A 20,035-nucleotide genomic window follows, 5' to 3' on the forward strand; every position below is an offset into this window, starting at 1 on the left:
TGCGGGGGGAGCCGGCCGGAGTGGCTGTGCGGTTCTAGGCGTTACAGTCTGGAACCGAGCGACCGCTACGGCCGCAGGTTCGAATCCTGCCTCGGGCATGGATGTGTTTGATGTCCTTAGGTTAGTTAGGTTTATTTAGTCCTACGTTCTAGGCGACTGATGACCTCAGAAGTTAAGTCGCATAGTGCTCAGAGCATTTGTGCGGGGGGAAGAACACAGAAGGTGTTTACGGTTCTCTTATTGTATGTGTTTCCTGTGATGTTATACTTGTATTTTGCTAACTTTTGGTATAACACAATTACAAACTGTTTCGATCTACGGTTAACTACGTGCGCCTCTAGTGAAGTGATTCGATGTTATGAAGTTCATTTCTCAACTCTGAATGCTAATATAACATCGATGAATATTCCACCCACCATCTCTGATACTTGATCATTTTCCTTAGCATTTCTTACGTCTTCTCTGATACGCGATTTTTCACAAATTCTACATATAAGTATCTTATAAAAGGAACGAACTTCTCGACGTTCTCATCTCATTCGAGAGCAAGAGAAATGATAGATCTGCTGGGCCTGCAGGGGCCGAAATGCTTAGCATAGCACAATAAAGCTCTAATATTTACGACTGAGTGGACCACGTAAATTCTTTGTTGAATCTGAAGATGTTTGTTTTGTTTGACAGATATGCTGAATATTTTCAGTTCGTAATGCTTACAGAGAATTTTCGCTTATGTGAATGTGCGGCCGTGAGATGCAGCGGCGGCCGCACCCAGGTGCTTTCTCCTCGGATCGGTCGCCTTTCGGATCCCGGCGAGAAACTTGCGCCCGCCTGCCCGCCGCTCCGCTCTTACGTAAGCGCTCTCGCTGTAATTACAAGTCTTAGCAGCGATTTGGCCAGCACTGCGACAGATTTGACCGTCTAAGCCGTCCCGTCTTCGCTTGCACTGCACGGAGCGCTAAGCGAGTCGGTTTTCTGAATTTGCTCATTAACTTAATTTTAAGCTGCTTGTCACTCTAAAGGAAAGAATTTTAGGCTGTTCCCCAGGCTCCAGTTCTATCAGAACCCCCCCCCCCCCCCCCACTAATATCGAGACCTATGACACCGAGATACTGCAGTGGAATCCCATCATCTACAGTTATAGTTACAAAGGATTTATTTACATTTGTAGCTATCGTTACCGAAGCCACATTGTCTACATGTGCATCTGTACTTTATCATACAGTCTGCTGAAATGTTCCTTCCATTACCACTAACCTTTCCCTCTACAGATTCAGTCCACACACAGGTGAACATCACCGACCTCTTTTTCCCGTGTCGCTGATTAGCCTGAGACGTTACGGAGAACAGACGGCTAATAAAAAATGGCTTTGAGCACTATGGGACTTAACATCTATGGTCATCAGTCCCCTAGAACTTAGAACTACTTAAACCGAACTAACCTAAGGACAGCACACAACACCCAGCCATCACGAGGCAGAGAAAATCCCTGACCCCGCCGGGAATCGAACCCGGGAACCCGGGCGTGGGAAGCGAGAACGCTACCGCACGACCACGAGATGCGGGCAGACGGCTAATAAAAAAGTATTTTCTCCGTAATGGTTTCTACAAAGAAAAATAGTTCTCACACACAAAACTACATTTTAAAAATTAACTTTACCCTTATGGAAAACAGAAGTAGTGCACTGCGCACAAGTAGGAGGAAATTTCTTATGCTATTCGGTTGTTGTATTGTTATAGGGAAGGCACCTACCAGCCTGAGATTGATTGGAAGAATTTCTTTTTTGTGCTTGTTATCAGTCTTTTGACTGGATCGATCGAGTCCGCCACAGTTTCGTTCTTTGTGCCAGTCCTATCTCAGAATAGTGCTGATACCCTACGCGCCTCAATTATTTGTTGCATATATTTCAAGCTCTGTCTTCTCCAAGAATAGTTGCCTTCTATGACTCACTTTAGTTCCATACAAGCTACTCCTTTTGCCCTATCATCTTCACCTACGAATGACATAGTTTTTGTCCGTGACCCTTATCAGGTAAGATTAATAAGGGAGATCCAAAAGAAGAGCTGCCCGTTTCGTCACCATTCCCTTCAGTACTCACGAAAATGTCATGGAGATGCACATCCACCTCAAGTGCAAGACGGTACAAAGGCAGGCGTTATGTATCACGAAGATGTTTACTGTTAAAACTCTGAAAACGCAAGTTCCAAAGAGAGTCAAGATACATATTACCTCCTCACTCACATACATCTCGCGAAGCAAAGTTGACTATAAAATCAGAGAAATTCCATCACTAATGGCAGCTTATAGACATCCCTTGCTTCTTAGCACCATTGGTAATGGAAGAGTTAAAATGAGAATAGGTAGTGATACACCAAGTGCCATCCACTCGTGGTTTGTGAAGTGGAGACGTTGATTGGTTGTTACCTTCTCGTTGCTAGAGTCCATAATCACGTAGAATTTTTTAATGCCATTGTGGATACCTTTAAAAGTATTTATTTATAAATCCCACTGTTGCAATTTCGACTGTGTGGCCATTATCAAGTGCAATACAATGATCTATGTGAAAGATGATAATAATGATAACATGAAGTACCCAAAATACGGATGTGACGACGACACATGCAGGTGAGATATTTCTTACGTTTTGACTTGGGCTGATGCACAGTCCTGCAGTATTCATTTGATAGTACCCACATAGCGAAAATTGCGATTATAAGTAAGTAATTTCATAGTCATAGGCGACCATGATCTTTAAAAAATTGATTATGTGCGACCTTCCATTTTTATGGGTTCTTCTCTGCGACTTAAGAAAGAGGCTTTTAGGTGTTCCCCATATGCGGTTTGCCTCTTTGTTTTTCTGCAGTGCCCTGTATGATCTGTAATACGTGATCTTATTTTAATTTCAGCCGATAAATAATTTTTGGTGCATGTTTTAGTCCAATTTTTAAATGTTACTAGTTCTACTTACGAATTTTGGCAGTATTTTCTTACAGCTATGCTTGCTGTGAATGGTTACTTACTACAGTCCAGTAAATCGATTATTTAAACAAATCTATGCGGGCCTATAAGTAATAATGACACTGTAAAATTCGTGTGCTAAAATCTTTTCGCCGTACATACGTTTGTTTAGTGATCGGTTTGTTTTTCGAAACAAGTTAAAAATCTGTCATTAAACCTATTTCAACAAAGTGCAGGGCAAACTCGTTCAGACTACACGACAATAAAACTTTATCACATGACAAAGAACAACGTGCAGTGTTTACTGTATATGTACCGAATATTGTACAGTGATAAGGGCGTTCGCCGATGTCGCGGGATGTCACGAAAAGTAACGTCCCATTCGCAGAATGTCTTCTAAGACGACAAGTTCCGTCCAGAAGACGGATATCCGTGACGAGTCGCTTCTGTCTGCCACAGCTCAATAGATTAGGGCTTGGACACACTCAAAATGGCTCCGAGCACTATGGGACTTAAAATCTATGGTCATCAGTCCCCTAGAACTTAGAACTACTTAAACCTAACTAACCTAAGGACAGCACACAACACACTCAAAAAACTTACTAGTAAGTAAATACTGTAGAGCTCGGACTCACTCTCAAAATAACCAGGAAGTACGTGAACACAGATTGTGTTTTCAACAGCAGCTACCACGTTTCTTTCTAATCGTCGCATTTCATATTGAAGTGAAATGGCCGGCCGGAGTGGTTGAGCGGTTCTATGCGCTACAGTCAGGAACCGCGCGACCGCCGCAGTCGCAGGTTCGAATCCTGCCTCGGGAATGGATGTGTGTGATGTCCTTAGGTTAGTTAGGTTTAAGTAGTTCTAAGTTGTAGGGGACTGATGAACACAGATGTTAAGTCCCATAGTGCTCAGAGCCATTTGAACCATTTTTTGAAGTGAAATGTATAAACAAGTAAATGTGGCAGGTTTTGCAGGTTACACAGTAATTTTTAGAACTGATGGATCTAGAGGATAAGTTTAATATAATAACCATAAAGGGACAATACTAATCCCCAGGAAACGTGTATTCTCAGACGCGACCTGTTTTCCGCCCGCTTTTTGCTATCCTCGTCACTGTCTTCATATCTAGAACTCTTAACCCATCAGAATATGTTGCTGCCCTCGTCCTCTGTGTTTTCTCAGCATTCTTTCTCATCGTCATTCAAGTGTGAGTTTGCTTAGAAAAATATGAATCCATGGCATGGTGTTTTGAAAATAAACAATGAACCTCATTTTGCCATTAATAAAGAAACAGGAAGACCCGTCTTTACCTATGTTTACTTCGGCTCGTTGCTAACACATAGGAATAATGTTACACTCAAGGAAGACATTTTTAATCGTACACGCTAAATACATATATTTTCGAATACCGATTGCGTCTACGTAGGATTTGGCCCACGCAAGTCGACCAACAAAATAAATGGTAGCCTTGATTAAAATATGAAAATGTCTTACTCGCAATGTTTAAGAGCCGCAAGACAAGTCACACACAGAACATTTATGCTAGCTTAAACAATTTTCCTCTAAAAACCATGTATACTGACTGTTATTGTACGTTCCGGTAAGTCCTTTAATTAAATGAAATTATATCATTAGTTTGCGATATAGCATCTTTATCTTATTGAAGCACATTGACAGATTGACGTTAAATTGCGTTCCATGTAAGTGGAAGGAAAGCTGTTAAGTCTCTCGGATAGTATTCCTGAGACGCGGATTTGCAGCTATTACAATTACAATTTTCGGACGAAAATACCGGTTTGGTTCCACAAAAAGGTCACTGCTGATTCCTTTCTCAACCTTGTCCAGCCCGAATTGGAGCTCCACCTCCGCTGCTCTCGATGTAGGTGAAACCTTAAACTCTAACGTATTATAAGAGAGATAAATTTTACTGACGCATTTCGCCATCGACTCAGTAACACGTCTTCTCTACAACTATCGATGACAATTAAAAAAAAAGTCTGTGTAAGAGATATGCCAAGTTAAGTGTCAGTTTCAGTTGCAGACGATCCATAGTCGTCCTAGAACAGAATTTGCCGCGAACAACTGTGGTAACGTATGTGAGACTCGGACGTGTCGCTAACATCCCTGTGACTCAGAACCAGCCAAGCGGCTCCTTTCGTTAAAGGCTACACGTTTTCACAGTTAAGATTCTGTCTGAGCAAAAGGAAGGTGCTTCGCGAAGGGGAAAAACAAGCAAGGTGGGATGCGAGCGGAAAAAGCGTGGCAGGCCGATTGCAGTGGGCCGGGTGAAGGATGGCGGCCGCTCACTATATCAACGGACGAAAGCGCCAACCACTGTCTTCTTTGCGCCGGTAATCGGACACGGCCAATTAGAAATATTTCCGTGCGAACTAAGAGGGCTAAGGCAACAAAAGGATCCGGCGTGGTTTGCCGGTGGGTGTGGAACGCGACCTTGGCTCGCCGCACTCCACTTCTCTGCACGCCTTCTGCTGCCGGCTTCGAAAAGCAGTCTAACGGTTCCTTGAGAGCCGCTTTATTTTGTAAATTTTATTTTATCTGTTGTCATTTAGCTTGCGTCATAGAGTTAGTTTATGCATACAGTCATATACTTGAAGTTTTACATACCTTAGTGCTTTGCAAGGCATGGTACCCATTTGGTAGGTATGCCTTTGCTTATCCCGAGCAGCTTGCCGCTTAGCGAGTAATGGAAACTACTACAGTCCAACATGAATTAAGAACAGCGGCCCAGCTCGATATTTTTCAGACAATTCACGTAAGCACACACACACACACACACACACACACACACACACACCTTTCATCAAGCACCTAGTTGTCGGAAACTAATCACTAAGCATGCACGGCCGTAGGGAATGAGGTAAACTAATAGTAATTTCTTGATACATCGTTACGCCAAAGTTGTAATGTGGACCCAACATGACGGCGCCCCGGCACTCTTGGCAGAATCAGTACGCGCAGCATTAACCCGTAATTTCGACAAGCCAGGGAGGACCTGTACCTTGGCCTGTGAGATCACCGGGTATCATTCTATTAGATTTCATTTTCTGGGGCTACATGAAAACCGAGGTTTGTGTGCTCTACGCCTGTGGTGGAGTTAGTTACAAGAATTCTTGCAGCGGCCATACGCGTACAGAATACGTCCCATATTTTCCTACATGCACGGGATGCGCTACTACGTCAGTACTGGCACTTCTCAGAAACTGATGGCATTCATTTCGAACATTTATCGTAAAACTGATAAGAAGGACTGAAAAAATTTAAAATTGTTTTATTCTCAGTCAGATTCACTGACCTCGTGGGCACTCTGTACTAACTCTACTATGTATTTATGACACCTAGTTGCTTAACAAACTATATTTGTTATTGTTTATATCTTAAAATTTGTCACTTTTGGCACTAAAGTTTTGAACAGCCTGTAGACTTACGCATGTACAAACGTGAAATTTGTTTCATTTTAAATCCTTTAGTATTTCTCTGAATACATAGTATGGCCAAAATAGAGAATAATATTTAAGGTTCTCAGTCATCATGTTCAAAAAGATAAGTTTTTAAAAACATTTAGCATCCGTGTTACGATACAGTCTCGCATATCACATCAGGGGAAGAAACTTTCATTTCACTTACTATGTGCTGCATTTTACGAATGGCTCATACAATATTAGAAAAAAAATATTCGAAGTCCCCATGTTATGCCTCTCCCGGAGCCATACATGCTCAAATACATTTCGCGTGAAAAGAGAGGATGCGCTCACAAAATGAAACATAAACACACAAATGAGATAGGCGTCAAAATTCAGTGTCTCTCAACTATGAAACTAAGCATCTGCACATCCACAGTGACATGGAATTTTCTGATTTCTAAGTGAGAAACTCTATTCATAACTATAGCTCATTACTTTAGGCGTATCCTGTATATAATACAGGAATATTTCACGAATATAAAGTGAATGCACGTCAGCACTTAAACTGCATTCCATCACCGTGTCTGACGATAATTCAGAAGTCTATACACCTCTACCATGTTAATTCGACCGTCGGCATGGGAACTCTTCGTTAACACACTTAGCTGTAGGCCGAATAAGGGATACTAATTCATGGCCTAACAACCACGGAGTCACCGACGTGCAGGTTCTAACAGTGTCATCAGAGAAGTGTACACTGCTTGTCATCAGCGTATATGAAGCTGAACTGGCTAGACAATCATGATTCAAAGTATTATGGAAATATAAAATACACATGTGACCTACAACAGTTATGCTGACGAAATCTAGTTCCGAATTACGTTATACTATCGAAAGAGTATATTGGGAAATCTTCATTTCATTATTTTAATTAAACTCAGCTTATTAAGAGCATGTCCTCAGGTCGAGAAACTAGCCCTTCCATAATGCGGCTACACCTTATTTCAATAACACCTCATGAGATAGGATGTTTTTAACGAAACTGAAAATGTACTAAGTGTAGCGGTTACTTGGCTGCATGATGAGTATAAAAGTAAAAATTTCGAAGCTGTGATTCCTAGAGTGCGACGCAATACAACACTACCCTTCTAGAAGCTGCACGAGTGATATCGAGAAACACTGCCGGATTGTTTGTCAGCTTGCAAAGACTGCAATTATTTCTTTCTCTTTGTCTTTCTAGTTGCCCTGACACTCTCTTGCGTCACTTGAAAATTTTAAATGCAAACAAAATTGATCCAAATGGTTACCACATTTACTTATTTCCTTTCTTTACGTTTCCTCCGGTAGGCCAGAAGTGCATCTACAGATTTGTCTAATTATTGATCACTAATATATCTTCGCGTTAATTTCTGTGAGTTATTTCCTTGTTTTCGGATAGTCTTATTTTATAATCATTTAATACTACTACTGAAACCATGTTTTAGTTTATTTCATACTGTGATGGTTCGGTTTGCTGCAGCTCTCCATGCTACTCTGTTCCGTGCAACTCTATGCTCAACTACCGCACCCTTAATCCATCTGAACCCAGTTACAGTAGGGAATTCTTCGCCTCCTCCCACAATTTTTACCCTCCACGCTTTCGTCCATTTCCTATATAACTATTCCTTTACGCCTCGGACAACGTCCCAGTAATTGATCCCTTCTTTTAGTCGGGTGGTCCCATAAATTAATTTTCCCTTCAACTCGTTTCAGTATCTCTTCATTAGCAATCGGATCTACTCATCTAACATTCAGAGTCCATCGTTATGACTACATTTAGTGTTTATCTTCCGCGTCTCAGCTGCATAAAAGGCTACGCCACGCAAATTACAATGAAATCAGTAGAGAAAGAAATTTTAAAAAGTGTTGGTATGACAGTGAAAAGGAAGCGAAAAGCACGTTTATAAAAAGTAAAATCAGATGATAGTGGGTTTTTCAACGAATTTGTCTTTATCAATTAAATGGATAAATCAGGGGGAAAATGCAGGATTCTTGTCGTCAAACAAAATAAGTGCAATGCAGGAGAACCGCACAAACGACTGTAATGATGAATGCTACGAAACAAGTTTGTTAGTGATGCTGCCAATCGCTTCTTCATACATCAGCTGACTGGAAGGATTTGGTTTTTGTGTGAAGCTCCTTACATGGCAGTAGTAACAATGAACTTTCCTGATTAAAATAAACGAACAAGCTCTTCAGTTTAACAGTAAACTTACTTGCGAGTGATTTTCAAGATGAGATTAGAATTTGGGATGGGACCACCGATCTTCACAACGCAAATCGGTGAACGAAGAAAGAAGGATTCTGCTTATAACCGTTTCAAAGTGTCTGTTTAGGATCAACCTGCTGCGATCAGAGTCGTGCGATTTACCATAACGAAGACCGTTAAAAATTGTTGTAAACATACAACTCTAGCAATTAAACATACACGTTAGTCTGCTTACTTGCACCCTTTCGTTTTCATATCAGCCAAATTTTTAATAGGTATTGTAGGATGTGTCGTACAGGGAAAGATAATGTTACGTTCAGTTTTACAATGGTAACGAATCAGAGTATCAGGTTGTTCTGCAAAAAAGTGTGAATTTTCTGTGTTTCAGTACAACAAAATATTTGTAACAGTCTGTAATAACATTTATGTACACAAAGCAAAGATAAAGGCTAGAATGATGGTCAGAATATCAGATAGTACAAATTTTGTGCCTTGTTCCGTTATTCCATTTTTGTAGCTTTAAATGCACCAAGCTATTACGTGGGTTGCACCTTAATGATATCCGAAATCACTTGTACTGTTGCATGTGATGCAAGGAGATAATACCATCCTTTAATGATCGTAATAGTGTATTATTTTTACAAAGATTAGTTTGCTCAAGATCATAATTTTAAATTACATAACATACATTTCCGACTTCGACCACATTATATCAGCCATTTTGTGTTATGTTACAACAGAATACCTTGTTACTTTATCCAGATGATTTATGGTGGCTGAATTCGTTGTGGAAATGTCGTGGAGAACAAACCACATGAACATGCCTCATATTCAAAATGACTGTATGATTATCCTTAATTGTTTACATTTATCAGATGCCAAGTTTGCTAACGAACAAGACAAGCGGAACAAGTATTCAATAGAGTTTTGCTGTGATTCAATACGAATTTCGAAGCAGACATGCGGAGTGTAAGAAGAGTTAGCCATCAGCAGGCGCCCAAATGGCATAAACATAGACCGGCGAGGTAGTGCCTACTTTATTGTATAATAAGTAATTTCCCCTTCTGTAAAACTTACAAGGCGCTTCATGGAAATCTATTTACTACCAGCCGGACATAAACGACAGTTTTTCCCTCCTTTCGGGCGTTTTCAGACAGTTGCAGTTTGACGCAATTTAAATAATTCATACTGACTGCCGCACGGGACTATATGTATAAAAATTATCAGGTCACGGCTGAAAATTTCGGATACTAAATAGAAATCTGCCCCATTAAAATAAAATAGTTTGAATGTGACCAGACGTCCTCTAAGTTTCCGCGAAGTTTGTCTTGTATTAATAAAATCTGCTAGCCCTTGCATGGTGGAGAGTGACAAAACTCGCGTAAGGGTTAGGTTTCTTTTTTTAATTTTTTAATTTTTTTTCATTGTACATATGGACATAACACTCTTGTCTGCTATAGTTGTGCAGTATCCTAACAAGGAACACCATCATAGGTTACCCCCTCCACACGGATATATGGAATATATCATACTATAAGCATTACAAATTTTACTGTGATGTAATTTGACAACATACAAGGGGGCAAAATTAGCTAATCCCTAAAGTACGACATAAAGTACTTACTTAAAAATAAAACAGCCTACGCAGGAAAATGACTTCCCTCAAGGAGTGCCACTGAACCTTCGTCAATCGCTATCAGATCTAACAACTCCCACCGTCCACTTCCATCCCCTTCCCTCCTCCTGGCACCACATGTGGTGCTTTTACCTCCTTTAATTTTCATTGTTCTGTAAGGCAGTTGCAGTACCCATATAGAGAGTTATCTACCAGGAGCAGCAATCGATTTCCCATCTAGTAGTTCGATATACTATATCCTTAACGTCAAGCTTAACGTTATATATCTTTACAACTGATGCTTTATTTACTGAATTTTCTATTCTCCTTTCTTCTTTTTCATTCCTTATTCCTAGATTGCTACGTTAGATCGGTAAGTCTAGCACAGGGAAGAGGGAAAAATACATCATACAACTCTTTGAACAACAGAAATCAACAAAAAGCTATCGATAAATGCTTGTGTTGAGGATTCACGCTCGAGGAAGCACGCAGAGAGGCCAATTGCGTCGTGTTGCCTATACTATTTTTGTGCATTAAGAATACATCACGGCAGTTTACTACCAGTTTACTTAGCGCAGCCCCTTCCAATGTTTGCCATTGATTTAGTGAGCGATGTACAAGAGAAGTACACAGACAACTGTCAGTATGGGCAACAAATTTTCCGAACCCGAAATGTGATACTTACTGTACTCTGTAGTCTCAAGCCACATCGCATGTGACATAAACTTTGTATTTCGACAGCGGAAAGCCGACCAGTATCCGAAACATCACGTTTGATTTCGTGTTCTCTATTTTGCATATTTTTCATAAACCACTCCAGGAAAATTCCCAAGTGATTGCTTAATGAGTCAAAAAAAAAAGTTCAAATGTGTGTGAAATCGTATGGGAGTTAACTGCTAAGGTCATCAGTCCCTAAGCTTACACACTACTTAACCTAAACTATCCTAAGGACAAACACACACATCCATGCCCGAGGGAGGGCTCGAACCTCCGCCGGGACCAGCCGCACAGTCTATGACTGCAGCCCCCAGGACCGCTCGGCTAATCCCGCGCGGCTAATGAATCAACAATGTAGTAATCATCATGTAATTCAAATAGACATTGTCCCCATTCTTATTATATTATTCACAAAATCGAATTTTTGTTCGTATGTGCCTGCCTTCTACTTTCGAAGTGGCATTACTTGTTCGTGAAACAGTGAAGCACCGTCTTTTCCAACTCTGCCCATTATTAACCTCATTGTAAGTGGTTTCTAATCCATTTAGCTGTAATTTTGAGACTGTGAACGGAAATCTGTAGATTATTTAGAGATACATGACCTCGTTGTTTAATTTTGTCATTGTTTTAAAAAAAAAAAAATCACTGCGAGCTAATACTGGGGTAGCTCCTTGGACTAGGCCAGGAACTATACAATTACCCGCCTTCAGGCGGTACTAGTAGTCAATCTTTAATCGCCTCCCTACCAAAATAGAGTTAAACGTCTAAGGAAGTAGAATACGTCTTTGTAATAGTTTTCTTTTAAACGATGATTTAGATTTGGATAGCAAACGAAGACTGAAAATTTCCATTGACAGTTCAAGCAAAGATTAGCTTACGAACCGTTTAAAATGTTGAAAGTGTTTTTGTCGAATATTTTCGCAAGCAGGCTCCTTTTGCCACCATGTTAATCAATTATAACGGTTAAATACGTTTTGTTTCAGTTTCTGCGAACGATTTTAGTTTATTACCTGTATGTGTCGTCAAAAATTAATTCTACTGCTTGATAAATTTTATGGAAGATATTCAGCTACTTTATGTCTATTACATCTTATTGAGTTCTTCTTCTCCCTTCAAGTGTTAGACACTAGAACTTGTCGCGGCCCCAGCTGTTGCTCTCATCTCTTAGTTGGTCGTTCGGCGCTCTTCTTCTTTCGTCGTCACTTATGCTGAATGTCAACAAACAATAATTTACGTCCCCAACTAATGGCGCAATGTACCTAGAACAGTAAAATTACGAATAACGGCAGAAAGCTACCATGAGGAAACACTTCTGTCAAATTACGTTCCACGGAATAAGTTGAATTCGTAAAAAAAGGATGGTAGATGAAAACCACATTAATTAAGGCGTTATTAATGAGGAGTAAATGCTAAAGATTTATTAATGAGGAGTAAATGCTAGCTAGCGTCGAGAGCAGGGAAATAGCTGGAGCGTGACTGGAGAATTTACAACTGTCATAAAAGTTTCAGAACGTGTTGTAAGCGGAAGTAATTTACTTGCGAATATTTTCAAGCGAAATATAGACGTCTTCCTAAAACAGCGCACTGTCATTGACTCAGCTGGAGTAGGATAACGTCATTTCTATGTACAACTGAAGGTGATTTAAGAAGTGTCCATTTCATCCATCACGTTTTGAAATAAGATGGTAAAACGTAAGATCACGTTTGTAAGTAATTTCTTAAAATACGTCCATGACGGAATTGTGTAGAACCAGTTGCTGTAGAGACCTTATTGACACAAGCAGCTCTTGCTGTAATCTTGGAAAATATTAATGCCGTTATATTCATTTCCATTTCAATAGTTATTATCAACTATTTCTACTTTACGTTATTATTAACGTAGATAAGAAGTAAAGCTTTCACTAATATGAAAATTGGTCTCTTCACCTTCTAATTGCAAGCATCCTCTTTCATTAAAAAGAATTTCTTTGATTAATTTCGAGTTGAAAATCAGATTGCACCAGCAGTAATGAGAGATATGTAGTTTATTGTTCAACTCTAGCTACAATGCAACTACATATTTATATTTTTTAGAGAATGCATCTTTACTCTGCAGCGGAGTGCGTGCTGTTTTGAAACTTTATGACTGATAAAAATTGCCTTTCGCGGACAGTGCTTTTAACGGTAACAGCATTTCCCGAATACAAGGTTTCGAGTTCGAGTCCACACCGGGTACAAAAATTTAATTTGTATTTTTTATTTATACTAATCATTGTATTTAGTGAAAGTCTTGTTGAATCTATAAAAATAACCCTTGAACTTATAAGAATTAAGCTCTGCATCGTAAGATTACTATCCAGACTTTACAGCACATAACCAGTGTCCACTAGGACAGGTAATACTTACTCTAAACCAGTCTCTCAGAATTAGCGAGAATGTTCTACATCTATTTGGAGCTAAAAAAAGAGAGTTGATATTCTTAAAATTTGTTCCGTTACTACGATAACCCCTTGCAGGGCATCGGAGTAATCTCAAGTCAGACGTTCCTAGACAGTGCTCAGTATATGAATAATTACCCATGGCTGAAATAAATTGTAAATAATTACTGAAACTACAGTTTACTGGGTAAAAACTAGCTGGTACAAGAAACGTAGCCAAGCGTGACATATCACTAGTGTGTCCAATATTCGATGGCATATCACTAACAAACAACAGCGGTATGGTTGTTAAAGTTGTACATTTCGTCAAAATTTGTTTGCAGACTGCACCAGGAAAAACCTCACTAGTAGTTCATATATCCCCACCATACACAGAATGCAAGTACTTCTATGGCTTAATCATATTCCCGACTTGACTTTTAGTAGAACACACCAAAATGATTCCGATCTCATGACGGTTGTCGTCAGATTACGACCGAATTAGCTTCAAGCGAAAAAATGCTGAAGGAAGCATCACGTCTCTTCAGCGACAGTGTCATTTTCACTTTCTTTGTTTTCGCTTTACCCAGTGGCAAGAATATCTTGACTCTGCACAACGCTTCTAACGACCATACTGTTTAGCGACCGAAAACCACGTTACACAAGGGACAAGACCGTGATAGAGAATACAATCTTGTTTAAACGATAACCACATATATTTTATCAGTTTAGTTGAGTTTAGGATAAACAATTTATCAGTAGCTTCATTTGGTTTTTTTCGTGTGCGCGTAGGTCATTGCTAATTGAGTAATAGCTTAAAATATTGACGAATATAGAAAGAATTTTTCTCTTCCGTACTATTAGGTACATGAGATTATGTTCGTTTAAGGAGGTTGTGAAGTCGATACACGACTCTGACGCTTTTGACAATATTTGTTAATGTTTGAGCGAGAAGCGAAGTCATATTAAAAATTTTGAACACCAAATCTAATTTTGCAGTTATATTTTCTTTGTTGTTTTAATATCAAAAACTGTTTTGTACGTTAGAAACTCTAGCTTAGGTTCGCAGTGTCTGTGGATCCACTACGGGCGTTTTGCTACCGTTTATACATGGGAAGATATGATTGTTGGAAATTTACTAAAATGTTATTGTGTTAAGGCAACCGTATACTTTAAGCGACCATATGCGAATTTCGCTTCACTGTTGCCCAAAGACAAGTAAAACGTTGTTGATCTCATTAAAGCCTGAAATATAGTTACGGGTTCAGTCAATGGCATATTTAACGAACGGTAACTGAAAAGTATTTACTATCCAATAGTTTGCACGAAAATACATGTTTCTTAGATTTTTTTTCCTTGAAATCCTTTTCCCTGTACCGATTTGCTTATCGAACATTTGATATTTCTGTACAATTAAGCGACCTTTGTGCTGAGCAGAAAGAGAGCGACGACAACAAATATTCGATACAGAGAAACAGAAGGATGTTAAAAAACGGATTTTCCGTTGTCGCCATCGAAATCAGTGCTCTTAAAAATTCAGTTATACTACTTTTAAACGACAAGGCAAATATGTAGCTTTATCATACATTAAAAACAATGAAAGTAACCATAATAACGTTCACAAGAGCAATCGCAGAACAACAAATACAGGATACTGACAACTAATTGTTTCGTGATGTGAAAAATAATTCTATATCAGTAACAAAACGACAGTGATGGCCCTGTAGAGATATTTTTGTGCTCATGTAAGAGCGATATCGGTTTTCCCTAAGCTGGTCTATAATTTTAATCCGGTGATTGACTTTTCCCTTGCAATATTATTAATGGGCAAACTTGGCGGGCGGTGCGCGAGTATTGGGTTTCACGGGGTCGCCCGTACGGTTACCGCTGTCGCTCGCTCCAAATATTCCGGGTTCCAGAGAAGCGCCGTGCAAGCCCACCGGTTTGACAGTCCCGTGGAACAGAGTACACCGCAGATATGTTGGCAGAGTTTGTCTCTAGAGATAAAATGATTTCTATATTTGTTCTTTCCTCTTTCTCTGGAGGAATAAAAGTTTCTTCCTCGATGGTGGCAAAATACGATCGCTCTTTCTAGTGGAAACAAACTCGTTACTGCAGAATCGTTTTGGAAGTAGTTCGTTGTACGGCATCACAAAAATAGATGCTTATAAGGCCAGATGCCTGCCTGTTGCGCAAATATATACCCATGTACGTTGCCCCATCACCTACATTGTAACATATTTCAGTTACAGCTTCGCCTCACAGAAATTCACGATACTAAAGACTGACGCTAAACATGGCATCTGGGGATTCAAAGTCTAAATTAAAAATCCTTATGATAAACAGTGGATTGCTTTTTGTATTAAAGTCTTTGGAACTGGGAATGTTTGTTGCCGACAGTAACTAACAGAGAACGATCAGCGCAGAAGAGTTTTGAGTAACGGTTCAATCGGCTACAGTGTGGCGTGAATGAAGACAAAAGTTGTACTGTGCAGCTTCCGTCTGCAATGAGAGAAAGGTTAAGAAAGTAATTAGCACATCTGCTGCAAGTGTGCATGCTCTCTTTGAGGTCACTGTGTCTTGCTGAGGCACGTCTGGTACATGGATTAAACGAGATTACTTATACGCCTTCGTCTACCTTTTGTCAGGCTAAGATTATCACCCATGTCAGCAGTCAGAAAGTAAAAATGATAACAAAGTCACTCAGCATTGTTACAGCGAAAGCAGAAGGCCTCACTTAACGTTTGTGTCTGGAATTCTCATACGTCTTAGGCCCTCGAAGTTCGTTCTCCACCCGGCAGAGGCAATAAAGAAAAATGATACTGGTAGATTCAAAGTATTATCCGTAAGGAATCAGGGCTCGAAACATTGCCTGTTTCCTTATCGCAAAAGGAGGTGAGACGCACTGATAGCTACGTACGAATAAGTTTTGCACGAAGTGAGCGCCGCTGCCGGCTACGTGCGAGATCTCATGCCGTGGGTCGCTTACAGCGTGATACGATGGATGACCAAATTATTCTTTCACCATCGTCAGCTGGTAAGCAGTCATATCCCAGGGCTTGAAATCACAAGTGTCTATCACCCGACCAGTTCGGTACACTGTGTTGCACTGACGTAACAGTCGCAGAACAGATACAGACAAAACTGCCGCCTACCGTGGAATCCAACAGGATGGCAACAGTTACCTCCTGCACATTTCACACCCCGCTCACTGCTCTGTTCTCCGTGACACGCATCCTCGTTTTCAGTGTATACAACTGTTATTGAACTCTTTTCGATGGGCAATGTATCACTGAAATGTAATACAGAGAATTTCTCGGGGCTCCTACGCTTTAAGCATCTGACGAAATTGTTGTGTCAATGTTGCACTGCTAACTTCCTCTTCTGTCGCATTCTAATCGTACATAATACGCATGTTAATGTCGGAATGGAAGCAGAAAGATTTTTGACACAAGTTGCGGCTGTATTGTCCTCTTTGAAGCGTCACAACAATGGGCCCAGCGCAATCTACATTTTCGGAGGCAACCCACAACACAGGCGCAAAACGTAATGCCGAGTTACTCGCACGTCACAGTCGGCACGAGCACCGTCGACGCACCGAGACTTGCTCCCGCCCACGAGAGCATCCCAAAGCAGCTGACAGCAAGTAAAAGGCGAGTACTCACGTCGTGGAAGATCTCGGGCGACGCGGAAGACATGTTGGCGCGCTCCGCAAGCACGGAGCCAGCGGCCAGCGGCATCAAAACGCGGCCACGCACGCGCACACAGCCGCCTGCTTCACACACCGACAACTGTTCTCATTGGACTACTTTTCCGAATACCTGTAACACAGATCTCCCCTCCCCGACTCCCTCCCCCCACGGCGCCGCTGGCCACTCTCCCCCCACCAGCGCGCCGGTCGGCCACGGCCTCAGCTTGCGTGCAACATAATTATTCTCCGTTACAAAGAGCTCCTTTTTTGTTATTTGCTATGTGTTGTTTCATTGTATTCTTTTCTAACCTTATCCGCGGCCCTTTTTTCGTGCACGGCGTCTTCGCCGCTGTGCCCTCCGCTGCGCCACCTCTCTTCCACTACCCCCTCCCCCACTGCTATTCTCCTTCTCTCCTTCTCTCCTCCTCTCCCCGTCTTCGCCCCTTGCGACTGCTTTCTCATCGCGTGCATGCGGGGGCGCACGGCGCCACAGTAGTAGTACGGTAGTAACATTTGCCCAATCGGTGAAGAGTAGCGCTGGGAACCCGGCCAATGAGCTGTTTTATCGGAGGTAATGCGTCTCTGGGAGCTTAGAGCTGTCTTAGAGCGACAGTACGGCATGCAGCTGAACCGGTTCGTGCGAATGCTGCGCACCAGTTTCGAACCCGCGCCCGTCGGCGACATTGCAGTTCTATCCGTCTCGTGCGTGTGCCTGTCTGTACTCCGCTGTCAGGTAGCGTAGTGTACCGTTAGAGGCCAACAGGGTCGACGCGGGGGGGGGGGGGGGGGATATTAACACGGGATACTATAGAAAAGAATAAACAGATTTGACTGAGCTACCGAAATCAAATTATAAAATCTGACTGTTTAGTTGTACGTAATTTTTGTTGATGCAAACATAAGTCGTCAAAATTCCTGGAGCGTCGCTCGCACTTCTTGATGTTACACTGTTGTCACGGTGTTCCCTGTAAATTTACCAAATCCGTTATCACTTTTGTGCGAGACTTCAGTTGACACCACGCTGTTTAACGCATAAAATGCCTGCGGCCCGTGGTTTTGCGGTATCGTTCTCTCTTCACGCGCACTTGGTCCCGGGTTCGATTCCCGGCGGCGTCAGGGATTTTCTCTGCCTCGAGATGACTGGGTGTTGTGTGTCCTTCATCATCATTTCATCCTCATTCACTAGCAATTCGCCGTAGTGGCGTTAAAGAACTTGTGAGAGCGGCAGCCGAACCGCCCCGCGAGGGGTCTCCCGGCCACCAATGCCATACGCTCATTATTATTAACGCATAAAATGTCATTGAAATCAGATGAGATACATGTTATTCATTTGGTGTCACTGAAGTTAAAATTCGCCACTATCGCTTTGGAATTGTAGACGTATTTATCCAGCGATCTGTGGCGTTGTGGCCAGGGTCTTCAGCTCTTAATAATTATTTTAAAAATTTGTTCGTATATGGGCGTTTCTCGAAATGATTCCATTAGAATTATATACAAAAACCATGTCAAAGTATGAGAAACATCTCAACTGACTACGCGATGTACTAATGGGACGATTGTTGGGATATAACGCTATTGCTATATTATTAGTGCTGCAATCAATGTATGACAAGTATTTTTCTTTTCTGTGCAAGGATTATGCGCTCTATGAAGAATCACGGTAAATATCATTGCGACCTCATACTTACGTCAAAAGTTACCCAGATTCAGTTTCGAAAAAGAAAAAGCACATGTTTGTCGACTAGCAGATCAGACAACTTTTTAATGACATTCAGTTCGAGTTAGTGCAAAAAGGGCAAGGAGAATATAGTATGGCGATCCTTTGAGAATGTTTCGAATGGTTTTTCGGGAAACTTCAAAATTAAAGGAACTTAAAAAAACTTGTAGATGTTCTGCTGAGCCTGTGTGTTTACATAAACATACATATAAAAGATAACAAATTTCCACACTAATAAAGAAGCGGAAATGTTTACAAATATCCTGCACCTAGACTCCATTTCATTCAACAATTAGACTAAATTAGGGCACTGATTACGCTGCAGCTTAGAAACATTCACAAAAATTCAACAACACTGAGGCATATAAAATATCACGCTTCAGTGTCGTGCCGACTATGTTGGGAAAACAGACACTAGGTTGAAAAACCATTTCCAAGAACACATGAATGCCTTTAGACTTAACTCCTTCGAAAAATGAGTTATTGCACAGCATATTGTCGAAGCTAAACACATTATCAACAAGACAGAAATCAAATTGGTAGTCTTACGCAATGCACCCAAGAGTAAGGCCCTATATCTGTTAGAGCAAATAGAGCTTAAATAAGCCGAATTAATTTACTACTCTGATATGCGATACTGCATAATAACTTTCATCTTTGCTTGTTTCAGATTATACTGTATTTGTGAAGGGTTTCAAAGTGCACAAACAAATGTGCATATTGTTTTATGTGACATGCAGTTGCAAAATGGACAAATAAAAGTCTGCTGATATTGCAGCGTTGAAAATGTTCTTCCTGGACCATGGTAATTTTTTTACTGTTTTTCCTTCTGTCTAATGAATACAGTCACGTCCACAATTGCAAAAACTGACAAAACAAAATATACTGGGTGGTTATAATCAAAGTGCAGACTCACAGAGGTCCAGTGTGTGTATAGCAGCGAAACTTGGTAGATACTCTAATGCGTTAACGCGGAACCAATTTACGCTGGAAAACATAGTTCCAGTTTTGGCCACCAGGTGCAAATCTGGCGCTGTGAATGCAAGAGAGACGTATAGAAATGTTTCCATGGATTATAAACGGGACATGGGCAGAAAAAGTCAAACAAGTGATAAAGGCATAATGTTGAGTTTATTATTAACCGCCCCTAAGACAGTTTGTTCAATATGAGCAATGCAGACGTCGACGCTCCAGATTTGAACCTGGTGGCCACAATTGAAACGATTTTTCTTCCCAATGTTAATCGATTCTGTATTAATGCACTGACATA

General features: G+C 40.9%; 1 protein-coding gene across 1 annotated transcript in view; it reads right to left on the bottom strand.

Moving 5' to 3' along the window:
- Positions 1-17,154, bottom strand: part of LOC126184853 (Krueppel-like factor 1) — a 161,358-nt gene extending 144,204 nt beyond the window's left edge. Inside the window, exon 1 of the mRNA XM_049927460.1 lies at positions 17,023-17,154. Within this exon, the coding sequence (XP_049783417.1) occupies positions 17,023-17,097 (75 nt within the window). The 5' untranslated portion in view covers positions 17,098-17,154. The remainder of the gene's footprint in view (positions 1-17,022) is intronic.
- Positions 17,155-20,035: the final 2,881 nt, after the last annotated feature.

Source organism: Schistocerca cancellata, chromosome 4, assembly GCF_023864275.1.
Source record: "Schistocerca cancellata isolate TAMUIC-IGC-003103 chromosome 4, iqSchCanc2.1, whole genome shotgun sequence".
In the NCBI taxonomy this organism is placed as follows: Eukaryota; Metazoa; Arthropoda; class Insecta; order Orthoptera; family Acrididae; genus Schistocerca; species Schistocerca cancellata.